Below are 20,140 nucleotides of genomic sequence, written 5' to 3'. Positions count from 1 at the left end.
TTCTCTCTTTTATCTTCTAACTTTTCTCTTCTCTTTAGTGTTTGGTCTATAAGAACACTCCTCATCTTCTTTTTTTCAAAAAGAACAGAAAGAAATAGTGAGTATCTTATACATATTTTTCTTCCCCTCCCCCCTAGATCTTGTAAGAATAAACATGTTATTAATAGAGTGACATTGTTTACAGGTAGTCCACACTTAATGACCCTAATTGGAAACAACAAATCTGCCCCTAAGTGGTTGCTAAGTGGAAAAATGTGTGACTATGATTGTGCTTTGTGGCTGGAAAGAGACAAGACTACTCAATTTCACACCTTCAGTCTTTATTTGCCCCCTAACCACTACCCCACCCTTTGGAATGCTCAAGTGCCTGTTTACTGTCTGGTTCACATCAAAAGCAATGCAGGTGTGCCAACTGCCTTGGGCTGGAAGCAATGGGCATGCTATGCAAACAGCTTATTCTCTTGAAATTCCTTCCTCCCCAATCTCTTTGCTCTGGGAGGGTTGGGGGAGGAAAAAAAAGCAAATGATTTCTGTAGAAAATATCTCCTTTGCCTGACCCTTTTCCACTGCTATTGTGAACTCATTGCTTTCGATGTGCAGAAGAGCAAATTACTCCTTTGAAATCCCTTTCTCTCCAGTGTCTCCACTCCACTGTAAAGTTGGTCTAAATTTATTTTTTCAATACTATTGTAACTTTGAATGGTCACTGGACAAGTGATCAGTAAGTGAACATTATCTATAGAGTAGTTTTGTAGCAAAAAATTTGTAAATAGAATGGTACCATTAGAAACATTTTTAAAGCTTTCCAGATATGTTATACAGTCTTTCATTTGGCTATAAAATGGAAAATGAATATAAAATATTGTGGAGATGATTAGTAAAATGATTGTACAATAAAGAATATTTTCTATTATACAGCATGTGTCTTTCCATAATTTAGATTTATTATACCAAATATATTTCAGCTCTCAGAGCAAAAAAAAAAAAAATTTATACTTTTTAAGTGACAAAATTGGTCAGTCCATGCTGGTAATGTATCTTGGGATTCAATGTTCTCTTTTGCTATGCTGTATTGCCCTCTTTATTATACTGTACATCGCTTATTATTTGTTTTGCACAGATTTTTTTAAACACACAATCTGAAGTCTATAGTTGGTTATAACAAAGTAAAAATACAGCTTTTTTAAAAAAAAATAGAAAGACATACAATTAATAGAAATAGACCATGTGGTCATCCAAAACATTCACTTCTGGTTACAGTGGAATAGCTAGCATTAACAACTTTATTAAATGCAAGATTATAGGAACTGCAAAAGGGAAATCCTGCTACTTGGTCAATGTGCTCCTCATCTCACCTAAATATGCTTTTTCACGATAATCTTCCTGGAAAGTTAGTGTCAATTTTGGCAAAGCAGAATCTGATGCTTAGTGCTATGCCATTTAGGGCTTTGTAAGACAATATCAGCATTTTGAACTGGGTATGGAAACCTCTGGTAACTGGTGCAGTGACTACTATAAGTCTTCCTTGACTTATGACCACAGTTGGAATTGGAGTTTTTGTGTTTGGAGGGAGCTTTCCTGGCTACTCTACCAAGTACTAGTCAGGCATATTTCTTGACAGATGCTTCCTTTACTGTTGATAGTTGATCCTCAAAGGCAGAAGCTATCTACCATTTCAGTGTTTTCATTGTCAAATCTAAAACTAAGTATTGTACCTCTTGCTATGAGTTTGGTCTTCGTATTTCATTTTAGTTCAATTTTTCACTGGGCTCCTTGACTTGCTTGTAGATTCTTGGCTATAAGAGTAGTGTCATCAGCAGAATGGAGGTTATTGGCATTTCTCCTCTTCATATACAGCCTTGTCTCGTTCCTTTGCCAACCTAAATCTACTCTGTTTTGCTGTATTCTGGACTATGGCTTCCTGACCCACGTATAGATTTTGTACGAAGAAATGAGATATTCTAGGATTTCCATTTTTGTAAGCAAATTCCAAAACTTGACGCAATTGACACAATCAAAGGCCTTTGTATAATCAATGAAGTATATGTTGACCTCTTTTGAGTAAATTGGCTTTGTCAGTTATCCAGCATGCATCAGCAATAATGTCTCATGCTCCTCAATCTTTTCAAAAACCAGTTTGAATATCTGGCATCTCTCTTCCCTTGTAGAGCTCTAATATGCTTTGAATATACCTATTCATTATTTTGCTAATATCTGAAATTAAAGATATTATATGATAGTTTGCATATCTATTCTTTTCTTTGCTATTGGAATATAGATTGACCTCTTTCAATTGGCTGGCCACTGTATTGTTTTCCAGATTTGTTGTCATAATTCAGGGGTGTCAAACTCAATTTCATTGAGGGCTGCATCAGCATTGCGGTTGCTCTTGGGGGGGGGTATATTGCCAGGGTGGGTGCGGCCTACTGGGTGGGCGTGAATGGAGTGGGTGCCTGTGGGAGCCTGGGCAGGAGTGGGACAGATCTGAGGGTCTCTGGCAGATGGGGATGAGACCGGGGCAAGCGCCAAGGCATGGTGCATTTCTTCATTCCTCACAAAGGGTGACACCTCCCCAGCATGTACCCAGGGGGAAGCCAACACAGCAGGGGCTGGTTCCTCGTTGTTTCTGGACGGCCTTGTGGAGCTAAGACTGAATGCCTTTCAGCATAGATGGCCACCACAAAATTGTACATTGGCTCCTGGCCAGCCTGGGCCAGGGCCAAGGCAGTGGGGGCTGTTCCCTCACTGTTTCCAGGATGGCTTCGTGGGCCACATGAAACCATTTCACAGGCCGCATCCAGCCCCCGGGCCTTGTGTTTGACATGTCTGTCATAGTTTATGATTTATTTATTCTTCTATTGTTTGCCATATTTCTGTAGATACTACCTCAGTTCTTGTAACCTTCCAATTTGGTAATGAATGGAGGGCTGATTTGGTTTTGTGAACAGATGTCTTTGATTTTGAGATTTCTATTGTAGACCACTTTCTACAGGGGGATGATCGAGAGCATCCTGTCATACAGCATCACAGTCTGGTTTGGAGGCATCACTGCTGCAGACAGGAAGGCAGTGCAGAGAGTGGTGCGAATGGCCGAAAAGATCATTGGCAGTTCCCTCCCTCCCATCCAGGACATAGCACAGAAGTGCTGCTTGAGCAGGGTCCGTAAGATTATCTGGGACACTACACATCCTCTTCACGACCTGTTTTCCTTGTTACTTTCTGGGAGGAGGCTTCGTGGTATCCATAGCAAAACATCCAGATTCCATACAGCATTAACCTTGCGAACTCTCAGGCTTCCTCCTTCCGTTATATATTCAAGATGGACAATATTTAATATTTATTTGCTACGTATATGTAGGGATGTGGGTCTATACATATGTTGTTCATAGTATGTGTAGGTGTGTATCATGTATGTGTTTCACTTTGAGAGCAGGCAACTAAATTTCGTTTTTGATGTGTGCCATCGTGCCCACAATATAAAAATGACAATAAAGGTTATCTTATCTTTGAAATTTAGAGAACTTTTGGAAGACTTTTCTTGTTTTTTCAGGTTTCTTTCCATCCTCAGGGCCTTTACAGATATTGTTATAATACTGTTTCTTGTCTCTTCTAACAGTTTTTTTGAAATTCTTTGTTAAGTTCCTTCCTGAAATCTTTGGCTTTTCTTCTTGGCAATTTCCACTGTTTGTTCTGATATCCAGTGTGCTTTCTTTTGCTTTTTTGTTTTTATCTTTGGCAATCTCTTTTCACATTCATTTTTAATGACTTGTTTAAATTCATTCCAGAGTTTCTCTGGTTCCTGTTGAATGAGGTTTGAACTTCAAAGTGATTGTTGATGTTCTCCTTGAAAATGTTGGGTATATGCTCAAGATTATATCATGGGAAATGGTTGGCTTTCTTCTTCTGCTTTAGCTTAACTTGGAAATTGCATCAGTTCTTGGCCATGTCTTTGCTGTTATAACTCCTTCCACCTCCTCCTACCATATCCATATATATGATGATGTCCATGTTTTGGCATTGTTTTGGTTGTTTGAAGACTCTGTTAGCAATGCAAAATTGTTAGACTGGCAGAAATTGTTAAGTCATTCTCCTGCTTCATTTTGGTTTTTTAGGCCATATAGTCCAAATTTCTGTGTATAGTAAGTGCGTGTGTGTGTGTGTGCACGTGCGTGTGTATGCATGTTTGTGTGTGTGCATTTAATTATAGCGTAAGACAGCCTAGTGATCCTGAGGAAAAGATACAAATAGTTACAGAATATGCTATTTTCATATTCTTGCATGGTCTGTGCTATTATTTTGTTCTGTAAAATGTATACAGGTATTAAGCACCAAGCATCTTAAATGCCAAACTTTTTTTTATTCATAAACTTAAATTGGGATTAATGAACAATCAGTGTAAAGTATGAGTCACTGAATGTAATAAAATTACCTGCTTATTAAACATTCAGTCATAAAACTGAATTATATTAGTATTGTTTCAAAAATTAAGAATAAAATTAAATCCTACAATTATTTTTTTCAAGGTAGTTTGGGTTTTACTCTTGTATTAATAACAAAAATTAGTGTTAATAAAAGTAGAAGAATTCTGTTTTATTTGTAAGACCCTGCATATCCAAAGGAAAACTTGTAAATTTGGTTGGTATCAAGTCAGAGTTCCTTATATAGTATATAGTGCATTGGTGCACACCAGTCTGCAATCCTTATGTTTTTCATGGAATATCCTAGCATGGAACACTTGCTTATCTATTGGAGTAAGTGAAAGGATTTACCAAGCTGTTTTCAATCTACTCAGCCTTATTATTTACTAGTATAGTGGTTCTCAACCTGTGGGTCGGGACCCCATTTGGGGTCGAACGACCATTTCACGGGGGTCGCTAAACAACGCAGTCCGCCATTTTTTTCCCCTTTTCCTTAGCTGTGCTACTCCCTTTTATTCTATTGGCTTTTGAAAGCCAATAGAATAGACTCTCTTGAATAGAGTCTAATTCTATTGGCTTTCAAAAGCCAATCGGAATTGTCCAGGCTGTCTCTGCTGAGCCCGCCAAAAGTCCCATTCTGCAAATGGTGCTGCACCAGTTGAGTTGTCCTCGACTTACGACCGGTTGAGTAGTCCTCGACTTACGACCGGTTGGGGGTCGCGGCATTAAAAAGGTTGAGAACCACTGTACTAGTACATATGATCATCCATTGCCCATTTGCTGAGGAACATGAAATATAGGTAATCAAATGCACATTATTTTTATTTGCCTACACAAAAGTTTCTAATATCTGTTTCTTCTATATGCAAATTGTTTTGATTTTCATAATGTGTGATCTTTTCTGGATCATGAGATCAGTGTTCAGTCACCTACACTGGCCATTTCTTGTTTGGATTACCGCAATGCTCTCTACATGGGGCTAACCTTGAAGAGTATTCCCATATTTGTGATTATGGGAGGTTTACAATTGAAACATAAACAATATCAAAAACCATAGCATAAAACAATCATACAAATGATACAAAATATTAAAACAATTAAAACGATGCAGTCATCAGTTGTTCATAAACAGGACAACCATTTTCATTCTGATGCTGATTTGTATATATTCTCATATAATTGTCTCCTTGTATATGATTCAAAACTGGAGATTTTAAATAAAGGTTGAAAGTGATTTGCAATCTTTCATTTTGCTTTCAACCTTCAGTGTGAGACCAAATAAGCTCCATAACAAAGCAGCATATTATCAGACAGTAAAAAAAAAAAAAAAAAAAATTCGGTCTCCTTGAAGTTAACAGCACTTATTATTATAATTTTTTTGACTGCAATTAGCAGACTGTAGAGAAGAAAGGGGATTGATCAGAGTTACCGTAATGTGAGGGGACTAACCTCTTGACAAGCCATAATGTAAACTTCAAACACAGGAGTGGCTGCACTTTATTTTACTAGTCCTTCAGATCTGATTGCCAAAAAAGCTTTGGAGAAAGCAGAAACAGATATGCAGCACATATCTGTAGCATCTTAAAGTAACTATGCCTTTTCCCAGGATCCATAGGAAAAGCAGTTTCTGTGTGAAACATCTTTTGCAGATTAAATTTTATGCGCTGCACAGCTATTTTTACTATTACATTATTTTTACTATTATTTACTATTGTTGGTACAGGCTGGCACAGGGAGCAGGGCACAGATGCCATGACGTCGTAAACATGGCCAGAGTGATTTTTTTTTCTAGTGTTGTTTTTAACTGGGGTGGTTTGGTATCCCCAGGCACTGAATGCATATACATAATTCCTCTTATGGCTACAAGGTTGGAGAGTTGCATGTACCCAATAGGCTGTTGCCAACAGGTTATCTGCTCTTAAATAACCTTAAAGAACATTAAGAATTTACAGCAAGTTGAAATAAAGTACTAAAGTTGAAATAAAGTACAATATATTTAAAGGATGCTTTAAAACTTGTTATTAAAATATATTCAAATGAATTCTTTATAGAATAGTCATTCTCTCTTAGCCTTAATAAATAGGAAATGGCAAAATCTGAAAAATTCTGAAATCTGGCCAAGAAAACTGCAGGGGCTTGTCCAAGCAGTTGTCACAATTTGAAGGCAAAAGTGTTGCAAATGTTACTCTTGAACATAATTCATTTTTCCAAAGAAAACCTTTTGAATCCTTTGTTTACATTTTTGAGATATTTAGATCTAATGCAGGTGATGCCTAAAAACTTCCAGTTGATGTACATATTAAACAATTTATGCAATAATCTCTTCAGCCAAACTGGGCGAGGAGAAGGAATATAAAAAAATATACTTCAAAACAGGAGCATCAAAAATATACTTTTAAGCAAAATTTCAAATTGTTTCTACTGAGAAATGAGTCTCAGGCATTGCTTTCAAGTTGGTGTGTGTATGCTTTCTTGTTCATTTAAAGAGAGTTGGCTGAGTTTTCTGCAGGCAAATATTTTAAGACATTGTCGGCAGGAGTAATCTTATTATAGAAAGGAGTTTAATCCGAAAGGAATTCAGCATGTTACTTAAGTTCTTATGATGTGTTCCTAATTCTGATGGTTTAAAACTAAAACTAAAATTCTGTGGTTTTGGGAAAAGGGAAGTTGTGATATTTGTACAGTACAACTAATCAATAATCAAAGTTTTGGTATAGAACAACCCTTTTCAAAGGAGCTCAAAACAGTATGTGGAGGAATATATACATTTTTGCAGTGCTTTTGTGACCTCATGGTTTACTCGATCCCTTTTCTGGAACTTCTTGTCTAACTGGTGATGTAAAACTACCTTTCCGACTTCATTTAGCGTGTAATAATTAAGTTATCTTAACATTCTGTTTATAACTAGTCTACTGCATTTGAATAGATTGTAACAAGCTGTTTATTCCAGAATTTGAAGTTATGTGGGTGCCCTTGGCATAAATCTTGCATGCATTAAGCCTCTCAGCTCAGTTGTATTTATCTTGACATGTTCTTTTCCCAGTATATAATGTTTTTGTGATAGTAGCTTCATATCAATTTTAATTTCTTGCCTTGGTTATAAAGATATTATGACATGTGAAAACAATACTACTTTTAATAATAGTTTACTTAATAGAGCATTGCATAAAAACTCGAAGTTACCATATTCACTTGTAGCAAAAACGATAAGCTATTCATTATGAATAATGATGTTTCTTATACAATATCCCATCAGTTAGCCAGAAGAGAATGGGTAATACTCCATTAGACTTTTAACCTGATCAGGGTATGAATAAAATAACTTTTGTATCCAATATTTTCTTTATTGTGCATGTGGATATGCTTGTCACATTAGTATTAAAATATTATTATAAATTTTATTTTCTAGATGAAGCCTTAGAAGATTTAAAATCCCAGAAGAAAAAAATAGTAAGTCTCTATATAGATATATTTTTTGAAATCTTATCTCTTATAACATTCACTTGGTTGCAGATATTCTTGAAGGATATGTAAAATGCAGTTAATATGTTCAACTGATTGAGCTGTTATTGTCAACTGTATATGGAGGGAGAAAAATCTCTTCTCATCCACAATTTTGATGGGCATTCATCAACAGGTTTGGAGTAGTTGGATAGAGACTGTCCCATTTATGTACTTGTGATTGTTCAATATTTATTACAGTCAATATAATTTTAATAAGATTTCTTTATCTGATTATTTATATATTTTTGGCACATCTCCATTGAAAGTTGTGTCAGTGAGAAGCCAATTGTCAAGCACCAAGGAAATCAGGAGATCCAGACAGTTCAAATGTGTATAAAGATTTATTGTAAGCATAAACTCTCTACATTAATCTGAACTACGAACAGTTAAAGGAAATTAGCAGGAGTTAAGAATAGAAAGGAATTCAAGGTGGGCTGGACTTAAATTTCTTGTGGGTACAAAATGACTCATGACTGATGATACATTTGACCCCTCCTACATCAATTGTGACATGTTTCTGTGAGCATAAAGTCTTGATCTGGAGCTGTTTGTTCTTTACTCTTTAATGTTTATTTAAAACAAAAAATAGAATAATAAGCTTTTATGTTTTGTAAGTTGCTATATATCCGGGAGATAAAGATTAAATTAAACTTATCATTGCCAATTAGAACATTATCATCCAGAATTTAGTCCAAGATAATTTAGTCCAGCCTGTTGAGTCATGTGTCTGGTAGAGGGAAAGCATAGGGAGCTTATCTCTTCCAGCTCTGTCTTCAGTGTGCAATAGAGTAGGTTTGGTAGATTGGATGGAGATGGCAACTGTTTAGCCAGTTGTTCTGCTGTTCCATTTAATGGAGAATTTGAGCACAGAAGGGGCAACAGCTTGAGTGTAAATAGCGGTAAATTCAGAGTGAATTGTATTGAACATGAAATAAAACACATTTGGAGCAACATGCCCAAGCTAAGAATGCTTACTTCATAGATTTTACTGTTTATATATGTGAAGTAAGTTTGCACTGCTTTTTCATACTGAGGCATCTATTCTATGAGGATGTGAGAAAGAGGATGACAGAGCAGTTAATGATTTGGTATGAGCAATCTATAGCATTCCTTGTGGATATACCATGTTTCCCTGAAAGTCTTATTCTGAAAATAAGCCCTACCTTGATTTTTGGGGGGTAGGCCTAATATAAGCCCTACCCCAAAAATAAGCCCTAGTTTTGGGGCGAGGCTAGGGCAGGGACATGGAGCTGCCCCACATGCCCCACACCTGCTTACTGTCCCAGCCAGGTCTCCCATGAACCTTCCCAACTCCACTGCTTCCTGGAGAGAGGGGTTTACCCCTTCCTACCTTAAGGAGACAGTAATAAAACTGCCACTTAATATATTATATTCCATTGACCTGGACATTAAGTACTGTTAAGTAAGGGTTAGGGTTAGAGTTAAAGTTAGGAGTCCTTGCAGATTTTACTCCACTAGTTGTTGCCAACTATGGGGGCGGTGCTCATCTCCATTTGAAGGGCCATTGAATCAACACTGTCTGAAGATGTTTCTGCTGTCATATAGCCAGCATGATGTCATGGAGTGCTGTTACCTTCCCACTGAAGTGGTCCCTATTTATCTACTTGCATTTGCATGTTTTTGAACGTTTACATTGGCAGAAGCTAGGGTGAGGACAGGAGCTCACCCTGCGGTGCGTGGCTCAGGTCTTGAACTTGGGCTGTCGCCTTTCCAGATGACAAGCCCAGGTCTTAACTGCGGAGCCATTGCACCACCTTAGGTACTATTAGCAAGTCCCAAATATATGTGATACTCCTGCAGATCATGGTATATCTGGACGGACTGATTAACTGGGCTTATTTAGCTGTGGCTTTTTGCCAGGGTATAGGGCTTAGATGGCTTTGATTATCTTAGCGAATTATCTTTGATGAGAAGTGGTTTATGGAAGTGCAACTATATCAGTTTAATAAGGATCATTTAGCATCTTTCAATATCATCTTCCTGGATCAGCAGATGGGGTGCATTGATGGGTTTGTTTTACAATGGTCTTTCTGGTGGGCGGAGATTTGGGGAGTAGATACAGTCTTGGAAATAGAAATTACACACACTTCTACTTTTAAATGCTTGTATGGATAGATTGAAGCAGCCATGTTGGGAATCCATTCCAGATATAACATGTTAAGATGCCTTACTTACCCTTTACGCTGCTAACAATTTTTAAGAAGAGAAGCTAGGAGACTGCATGGTGGTGCAGCATTTTCCTGAAGGTTGTCCATGGAATGTTATTATCTTATGACTTCTGGGGAAGAAATAGTCAACTTGGAGCTGAAAACCATGGTGGAATGAAAGAGTAGGCCATCTCATTGTAATTCCTTTGTGAACAAGGAGAGGATTTGAGATTACCCACAAGGGCTCCAAACAGTTGCTCCTTGCAAGGAGACCACAATACAGTAATATTTATAGGGCTTGCCTTCAAAATGACATTGGGTTTGCACACTTCCTTTTCTAATCACTTTCAGAAATTGCTTGTTTGTTGCTTTTCGGCTATTAGGAACCTTGGGATCGACAAGTTTTATAGCACCAGGTGAGTTTTCTTCAATCCTTAGCAGAAGAAGTTTTAAATACAAGTTAAAAGACTTTTAAAAATATTTTTAATATAGTCCAAAAGGGTGATAAGAACTTTGAGTTTGGGGTGTTATAAATGGATTAAGGATTCAGATGAATTTGAAATAAGGTTTTGGAATTAATTATAAAAATCCTTCCCATGGGAAAATGTTTTTATCTTGAATTCTTTAAAATAAAACATGATAGGATGAGACTTTGAAGGTTGGACGCTAGAGGAGACCAGAAGGAACTAACAGTTATAATTAAAGGAGAAGAAGACTTAAATTTGACTTAATAATTCCAAATGAAGCAAAATATTTTAACAGTGAACACAGCGAAGGATATTTTTGAACAATGGGCTCAAAGGTATCCGCCTCTATAGATAGAATGTGTTGAAAAGATCTTATAGAAGAGGAACAATGATTAAAATCATATTTTGCTGTATTATCTGTAGCAGCTTGCAAATAATTAGCTGCTATATTTTGACAGAAAAAAGGCTGAATTTAGATGCCTGCTTTCTTTTCACCATTACTTGTTGGTTGTGAGCCCTGGTCCTTTCCTGTCCCTCAAACTGCCAGAGATGCATGCAGGTGATTTACGGAAAACCCCTGAATACTTTTAAATAAATGTCAGCTCGAAGAGTGAATATAGTACCCAATAATATTGTGCAACTCCTCACTTGACATAGCCAGATGCGTATCTTTTAATTAGCAGATATAAAACTCAAGTCACTAATGAGTTAATAATTAGTATCTTTAAAAGTAACCAGAATGATTTTCTTCATTTATAATTGGTTGTGTATTTTCTGTTTGTACGTCCTCTTTCTTCGTACTCAGCAAATAAGTACCCTGTGTCAGCTCTGATTTCACATTTTCCTCTACCTTCTGCTTGTTTCCTGAGTTTTGACTGATAATTTGTTATCCATTATTTTTCTTTTTTAATTATATACCATTTTTATTAAAAAAATTAATTACAATAATATAGTCTAATACAAAGTAAATTAAGGGAGAAGAATGTCGCAAATGAAGGCAAATATACGTGTCCCAGGATAATGTTGCAGGATCCAATCTGAGTCGGACATCGGGATTAGAGGTTTATAGTCTTCCAAGCTTTTGGCTCGTGCTGGAGCTCATCCTCAGGGAACTTCTCTCAGTCAAAAATGGATGCTCTGGGCTGTTCTATGCATAGTGTTTATGTGGAAGCTGGTTGTGTGTGGCTTTTAGTTGTTAATTGGGGCGTTGATGGCCATTTTATTAAGTTGTTGAGTATTTCCTTGTGCTGCCCTGCCCTCAGTTCCTAAGTATCTGGTAAGCTGGTGTAAATCAGCACTCCACTTGACTGACAAGGGTTCCGTTCTCCAGGTTCAGTCATGAAGAGGCATTTTCTGCCTGCTCCATTCCCATCATCAGAAGAATGTAAAAAAAAAAAAAAAGAATAAGAAGTGCAAAAAAAAAAAATCTAAAAGAGAAAGAAAAGAAAAAAGAGTGAAATAAAAAGAAAAGAAATATATAAGGAGGTGATTTCCAGTCTTTATCACAAGAAGTATAAATCTGGTAATTCTTCACCTATAAGGTTACAGATAATTTCTCCTTCCCATAATGCATCCCTTTAAGCCAGTGTTTCTCAACCTTGACAATTTTAAGGCATGTGGACTTCAACTCCCAGAATTCCACAGCATGCATTGCTGGCTGTGGAATTCTGGGAGTTGAAGTCCACATGCCTTAAAATTGTCAAGGTTGAGAAACATTGCTTTAAGCAAATATATAAGACATCAGCTTTTCAGTCCTAGTGTCAGCAAAAAGTCTGTAAAGGGTTATCAGAATTTCAATAAACTGTCTTATTTTAACCTTAAAAATCAACTTTATATCCCTTCGATTCACCTCTGAAAATATTAATTTTTAGTTCATTCAAATATTGTCGTAGGAATTGATCACTTATCAATTCTTTTTTGGCCCATTGCATAGGCTTTGTTGAGGCTATTAAGCCTCTTTTGTAAATTCAATGAAAAGACATCCAGATCATTTTAATGGTATATCATTTGCATTTCCCCTTTAATTTTTAAAGCCAGCTTCTTTTGTATATTCAGTAAAGAATTTTTATATGGGTTATTCTTTTGGTCTACCACTTTAATAAACACCTTAATAATCTTATAATTCCCACTTTTTTTAAATCCAATATTTCTAATTTCTGCATCAAGCAAAAATGTTTCACATCTATTATTCTTTCTTTAGCATCATTTAAACTTATTTTACCCTAGAAGCCAACATCATTACTAATATTATTGTTGTGCTTACTAATTTCTGCTTCCATTATTTAAATCACTAGTAAAAAGGCTTGATTTAAATCAACTCGATTTAAATCATAATTTTTAAAGAGCAACTGTCATCTTTGTCCCTCAGCGGCTTGTCCTCAGACCTGCTGTTGACTCAATGACAGTCCCGTTCACTTTAATGGGACAGCTGATGATGTAGTGACACAACAAGGTGAGGGACGTGACGGGCAGCAGGTGAGTGGATGCCCGCTAACAGGCGCTGCCATGATGCATCTGAAATGACAGGTGCTCTTTAAATGTAAGGACTCATTCTTGCTGGTAGTTAGAATCTTTAATATTATTATTTGCAAACAAAACGAAGGTTTCCTATTTAGAATAATAAGCTGTCAGGTTATAAAAGAGCAATATCAGAATCGATTTTAGGTTAATAGGTTAATCACGCATAGTTGGAGAACTGCTCAAATTCTTTTATTTAATTAAAACACCTAGAGCAGCGGTTCTCAACCTATGGGTCGCGACCCCATTTGGGGTCGATCGCCCATTTTTTGGGGGTCGCCAAAGGCGGCGATCCGCCATTTTTCACAGCGCCGCGCACACGCGCCGTGCATGCAGGCGGCCCCACGCATGCGCGCCGCGCACGGGGGCGGTGCCGTGCACGTGCGCCGCGCATGGGGCGCCGCGCATGCGCGCCGCACATGGGGCGCCGCTGCGCATGCGCGCCGCACATGGGGCCCCGCCCCCATGCGCGCAGCGCCGCGCATGCGCAGAACGTTTGTGTGACGGGGGTCGCCCTCACACAAATGTTGAGAAGCACTGACCTAGAGTCTGGTACAGATGCATTTCTCTTCAAACAATCATACAGTTTGTAGTGTACATAGATTTGCAAAACAATGAGATAAAGGAATATTCCTGAACTTTGTTTTATGATTTATCGCATGGTTACTGTGAAATTGTGTGAATGCATCAGTGCAGTGCATGTTATCTTAGCTTGCAGAGCTTGGATTCATTTAATGAGTTTACCAAAAATGTAAAATATTGCAGAATATACAGCCTCATGCTACATAACTAAGCTCCATTTCATACAACAAACTAAATTATTAATGTATCTTGAATAGAAAACTATATTTAGATAGATTTTTTACTCCAAAAGCATTTTATTAAAATAAATTTGATAAAAATAATAAAAAAATCCAATTTAAATAAAATCTGACTTTTTCGATTTTTTTTTTTTTAAATCATTGATTATTATCCGAAATGAGATTAGTAAATTTAGTGGCCTTTAAAAGGCTTTGCTGCAATTGTAAGGCTTAATGATTGACCCCTTTGTCTCCTGGCACCCAAAACCACGTGATACTGCTGTCTTGCAATCTCTATACAAGGAGCAGCTATCCAGAGCACATGTGAGTGATCTCCCATCTTCTCCTTGTCTGTTCCAAAGAACTGGTCAACTCACCAGTTCTTCACTCTTTGCCATTGTCTCTGCTCTCTATGGAGATATGTGTAACTTGCCATGTCTCCACTGGAAGTCAAGTCTGGCTGTTATCCATTGCTTTTCCAGTTTACCTATTTATTGCTGTCCACAGCTTCAGGTCCCCTCAATTAAGCAATGTTATCTAATTGAATCCAGGAAGAGTGCTTCTCTGCCACGTAGCCTGCCCTCTGGAATTATATCCCTTAGAGATCTGAATGGCTCCCATCCAGACCTCCAGGAAGCTGTTAAGGGCCTGGCATTTCTTCCAGGTCTTGGGGCAGGGGGAAGATTAGGCCCCTATTGAATTTTAACCCAGAACCATTGTTTACATGTTTGTGTTTGGAGCATTCCTGATCTCTTTTTGATTTTTGTACCTTTTCTTTTTAATTGTAAACCATCGAGAGTCATTAGGAGTTGATAGCCTCTAAATTTTATAAATAAAACATGTAGGCCTTATGTCTTCTCTGTAGGAGCAGGAGAAACAGTAGGTCTGTCATGCTGCATCTGTAGATGCCAAAACCCAGAAGTGTGACCCCAAAATTCCCTTGTTACCTCTCCTTATTCAGAAGAGGACTTGTAAAACTAACGAAGGGCTCTTAGGAGAGCACATATAATCACTTAACTGATATGTAGCTTTATTGGTTGAAATTCCTCATTCCCAATTTCTTAACTCAGCCGCTTTTGTTCAGTTTTTCCCCCACTTTTTTTTCTTTCTGCTTGCTCACTCCTTAATTGCTACTGATTAACTTTGGACTTTGGTAGTTTTGGCATAGAACTCTTTCATCTCTCCCAGCAGTTACTTGAGAGAATTTTAGATATAGTGGATTACGCAGTATAGCTTTTTGGTTCAGTAGCCTACAAAATATTTATCTGTTGTCTTATTGGTCCAGTCTTATATTTAAAATAATAAATTTTCCTTCTTTATTTCTGAAAAATTATGAGCAGCATCTTTAAAAAAATACATCTAGTAGCTTTTTTAAAAAATAAAAATGAGCTTTGTATGCTTAGATTTGCAAGATTAAAATTTTAAAACATCTGCAGTTGTAGAATCTATATCATTGTAAGAAGGTTGGTTTCAAGAAATTACTACAAATGTATCTGCTAGTACAGGTAGTCCTCAAGTTTTGAATCCAAAATTTCTGTTGCTAAGCAAGACAGTTGTTAAGTGAGTTTTGCCCCATTTTATGACCTTTTTTGCCACAGTAGTTAAATAAGAATATCCAAGGCCTTATGCAAGGATGTGCAAATCTTTTCACATGCATTTTTAAAATTTGGGACAACAAAGTGATTGCAACAAGCTGTATATACAGTACTCAAAAGACACTAAAACTACATTTGGGGGAGTATGCAGAAAAATAAAAGAAACAAAAAGCGGGTAAATAAGCTTCTGCCCAGATTATCTGTTTCCATAATACCTGTCAAATATTTTGAGAAGCCTTAAGGAATTTGATGGTTAGATAAATATAGGTGTCACTTTCTATTTGTGACTTCTGATTGTATGGCCTTTTAAGAGGATTAGAGAAACAGTTAGTATAGCCTTTGATAAGGGGTTTTGAAAGGGCAAAAATGTTTTGTGGAAACATTCTCGGTAACTTATAAGAATAAAACCTATGTTAAAAGGTCAAGGAAAATAACAGTATGTGAGCCAATGAATTTTGTATGACCTTTCTTATGTACTCTAGTTTGACTTCCAAGAAACACTTGCAAATACTAGCTAACTTGAGCAATGTGTTCTTTTCTGTAAATTGGCCAAGAGTTCCAGACCACCACCAGATTGCATGCAATAGCTGTCCAGTGCTTACTTCGAGGTGCATAGAATCCTTTTCTGCTTTCTCTGACCCCACATATGTTTGATGCCATCAAAGCTAATAAGGCCAGCTATGTATTTGGCAATACATGTTCAACATAGTACCAGATCTTTAAAAATGTGTCCATATAGGAAGTTGTATTTTTTCTGAAGACAAAATCCATACCTGCACCCAGTCTAATTCCATTTGCACTGGAAGAAAAGGATAAAGTTAAAACTATGCTCCAGGGGTTTGCAGGAAAAAGAGAAATTGACAGAATTTATCTAGTGAAGAGCCTCATTCTATTCTGATGAATAGAATAGAAATAGCAACAGAAGAACAAGTACGTTGATTATAATCTAGTGTTTGTTCTGATTTTGAGATGCTTAGTGAGATGAGAAATATAGTTGTATCTAATTCTTCACCAGGCCTTTAATCAATGAATACTATTTGAATGGTTTTTGCTTACATTTGTCTTTGTATTTTTAAATTAATATTATTTTTATGAAGTTCCAGTCTACTGTTTGCTTTCTGTATTTTAATTATTCACTGAGAATCACTTTGAGATTTGGAAAATACGAAATAGTATAAAAGTACATTTAGTAGTAATAATTGAAAAAGAGATGCTTGGGGAATGGTTTAATCAGGGGAAAAAAGATAAAATAGCTGAAGGATGAGAAAGAAATAGAACCTTTGTCTAAAACTTAACTGCAACTCATCCGTATCCATTAAATTGACAAAATAACCTTCCCAAACTCAGGTGGTTTGTACAGTAATTCCCATTATTCAGTTACATTTGGGAGCCATGTTAGCTGAGCTGGCTTCTTGGGTGTTTAGCTAATTGGGTATGTTAATTTAAAATATTTTCAAGACCTAAATATCTGGAGTTCTTACTCTGAAGCTTTCTTTATTATATAACAAATTTGTGGTTCTAGCAAACAGAGGTTTCCTAAACTTTCATTTCAAAATGTTTTGAGCCTAATATTTCATGAAATGCCCTTAATTTGAGTGCAAATTGTGCTGTCAGGAATGCTGCAAATAATATATAATGCTCAAAACAACCCCCCTCTTTTTTGGTGCAAAATTACAAGCTTAAAATGAAATATTGCATGCTAGTATTTTGCACTTTGTTTTTTAATTTCTAATTATGTCAGTTCACTGGCTATCATGTCTTGAAGCAAGAACTAGGAAAAGAACAATCAAATAATCAGTTCTGTTACCTGAAATTACTAGATGTAGTAATTTTCCTTGTTACAGAATCTTATATGCTGGAAGGATTTAAAGCGAACTTTTGATTTTAAACTACCATTTGGAGAATTCTGGCATCTATAGCCTTCTTCTGTAAATTGGTTGATCTTAATAACGTAGATAATTTTTTCCTTCTTTCCAAGTTAGCAGCATATATTATTTATTAAATAAATCCTTGATTCCTCCTTTGGAATACTATCCGTACATACTGTTTACATTTAAATAGTCTAATAAGGTAATGTAGGGCAGCCTTTCCTGGTTTAGCATCTTCCAGTAATATTAAAGTTGCTAGGAGTGCTTCAAAGTCTACTGTTTGGGAATCCTGGGCCAAGACATCTGGAGAGTGCTTGTTTACATAGGGCAGAGGTTCTCAACCTTGGCAACTTTAAGACTTGTGGACTTCAAAGCTGGCTGAGGAATTCTGGGAGTTGAAGTCCACAAGTCTTAAAGTTGCCAAGGTTGAGAACATAGGGAGATTTGCCAAAGGGTATACAGTACAATATCATCTTTTTCAATCTGCATCTTTCCAGTCATCCTTCTACACATCAGAAAGAAATGGTTTGATCAGTGTTTGCATAAAGTAATTTTGGTGCAGCAATGAACATGAAATAATAGCTTATATGAGTGGGAGAGGAAAGACTACTGGATATAAAGGGAAAGCCAATTTTAACAGTAGGAAGAACCTGAGGAGAGGAGAACCATCAAAACACACTGTAAAATGCTTCATATTCCTCGTGTATATTTGTCATCTGTCATAATTTTAGAACACAAATATCCATACTTAAACTTCTTCATACTTAAACTTAACTGCTAAAATGATATTTTACTAGTGATTACTTTTTTAATTAAGCCCATGTATTAGCCATAAAGCTGCTTGAGTGCATTGTAAATAAAATGCTGTAATAATGAAGTGCTTTAATTACATTCCCTAAAGTATGCATAGTACTCTGTAAATTTTTTATTTAAATTCTTAACATGTTCTATTTTTTTTCCTGAAAGGCAGTTTGAATCTAGCCGTAAAGGCTGAAGCTTTAGCCTTTAAAGCCATTTGAGCAAATTCCATGGCTGTTCTCCCAGTTACTGAGTTTTCATGGCATTTGCAGCAAGCTAATTGCTTCTGCTAATAAATAATCTAAAATCAATGCTGACAGCAGTTAATTGGCAGAGAGACTTTATTCTGTAAAGCACTTGGCTAACGACCTCCTTTAAATTAATAGCATTAAGTGCTATGAGGAAATAAATCTGAGGAATTGCCTGTCATTTGCTTGTCATGTCTAATAACTTCCAATAATGATGGCTGATAGATTTTTGCACATTCTATTATTGAAGTTGGTGCATGTAATTATTCTCCTCATTATATGTAAACAATTAGCAATATTTGGAGTTTCCTTGCAATAAAGCTGTTGAATGCAACTAGAGGTTAGAAATTCTTTTTGAAGCTAGATGTTGTTTCAGCTGCAATTACAGACATGCGTGTATGCATGTTTGTAATTGCATGTATAAATTATTCCAGGATTTCTCTGGGTCAAATCCACTGGAACAGTGGGACTTCTCACTGCCCTCCTCTCCCTTGCATTCATCTTAATACTCTCTCCCACCTATTCTGGGGGGATTCCCTAAGTTTTGTGGAGGACATTTTGGCGGAGGAAGAAGCAGGAGAGTCTTATTTCACTTGAAAATGTTATTTTGTTATATACTCTTAATTTATGCACTAAAAGAAATACAATAAAATGTAAAATCTAAAGAGGCCTATCTTGGCTAACAGAACCGAATTTTATTTTTAGCTTGAAGAAGTGATGGAAAAAGAAACATATAAGGCTGCTAAATTAATCCTTGAACGATTTGATCCAGAAGCCAAGAAGCCAAAGGTAGGGTCTAATATCTGTACTAATTTTCTAGAAAATGCACCATAGAGAAAAACACTTTATGATATTATTATAATTGACAGGATATTGAGCCGCCATCTGCTGGAGCATCTGCAGTTCCAAGACCTGGCCAAGGTAATAGCTTTGCAAAACTGCTGCTTCTCATAAGGAAAACTGTATTTACACAATTTAATGTTTATTCCAAGAGGTTTGGAATAATTTGAAACATTGCTCCATTATGAATCGGATCTGTTTCTAAACAGGAATTAGAGTAGGAGAGCTTCTTTGTGAATGAGTAAAAGGAGCATGGGCTAGAAGAAGCAGAAAATTCCCCCCCCTCTCTCTCCAATAGACATGGTGAATCCATGAAATTGTGAATAGAAATATCCAAGGATGTATGTAGGTTTTCCCCTCTTGCTTGACCCTAGATCCCAGAAGGACACAGACTCCGGCAGGAGCAAACCTCTTGGCTGCAAACAGAATGACCTAAAAGCTTTTTCTACTGGCCATTTTTTTCCTTCCACGAGTCCACAGGCTTGGCAAAATCTAAAGGAGAAATTATTATAAATAAATACAAAGGCCCCCGTCCTGTTTTTTCAGCAGCGAAACAATATTAACAATATTTGTATACATCTGGCAAAGAACTAAAAGCTGAAGTTGTATTTTGAAGCCATACAGAAAAGATTTTTTTTAATCAGGCCTCCTCCTGTAGTCATTTGAAAATATACATGGATAATTTCTCTAAAGGCTCTAAGTAGGATGCAGAATTTTGAAAATAAGTTGGCCTGAAGTGGAATAGTCCAAGGCAGAATTTGGACTGTGTCTTGAATGATACAGAAATCGGATAAATTCCTGGACCTTTGGTGCTAATGCTGTTCTTATCTACACTAGGAACATGTTGTTCAGAGATGGTCCCCGTCATATAAATAGTGATACTGAATTCAGAGCTACTCATTGCAGCTTTGCTGGAA

At 36.7% G+C, this 20,140-nt stretch overlaps 1 protein-coding gene across 7 annotated transcripts in view; it reads left to right on the top strand.

The window, feature by feature from the left end:
- LNPK (lunapark, ER junction formation factor) overlaps positions 1–20,140 on the top strand; it is a 63,665-nt gene that overhangs the window by 19,411 nt on the left and 24,114 nt on the right. For all 7 annotated transcript variants that reach the window (XM_039339321.1, XM_039339319.1, XM_039339318.1 and 4 more), the window contains 4 exons: positions 39–97; positions 7,828–7,868; positions 19,089–19,172; positions 19,253–19,304. In XM_039339321.1, the coding sequence (XP_039195255.1) occupies positions 39–97; positions 7,828–7,868; positions 19,089–19,172; positions 19,253–19,304 (236 nt within the window). The remainder of the gene's footprint in view (positions 1–38; positions 98–7,827; positions 7,869–19,088; positions 19,173–19,252; positions 19,305–20,140) is intronic.

Source organism: Crotalus tigris, unplaced genomic scaffold (genome assembly GCF_016545835.1).
Source record: "Crotalus tigris isolate CLP2741 ecotype Arizona unplaced genomic scaffold, ASM1654583v1 scf7180000017733.2605024, whole genome shotgun sequence".
Classification (NCBI taxonomy): Eukaryota; Metazoa; Chordata; class Lepidosauria; order Squamata; family Viperidae; genus Crotalus; species Crotalus tigris.
This window is presented reverse-complemented; position numbering and strand designations above follow the sequence as displayed.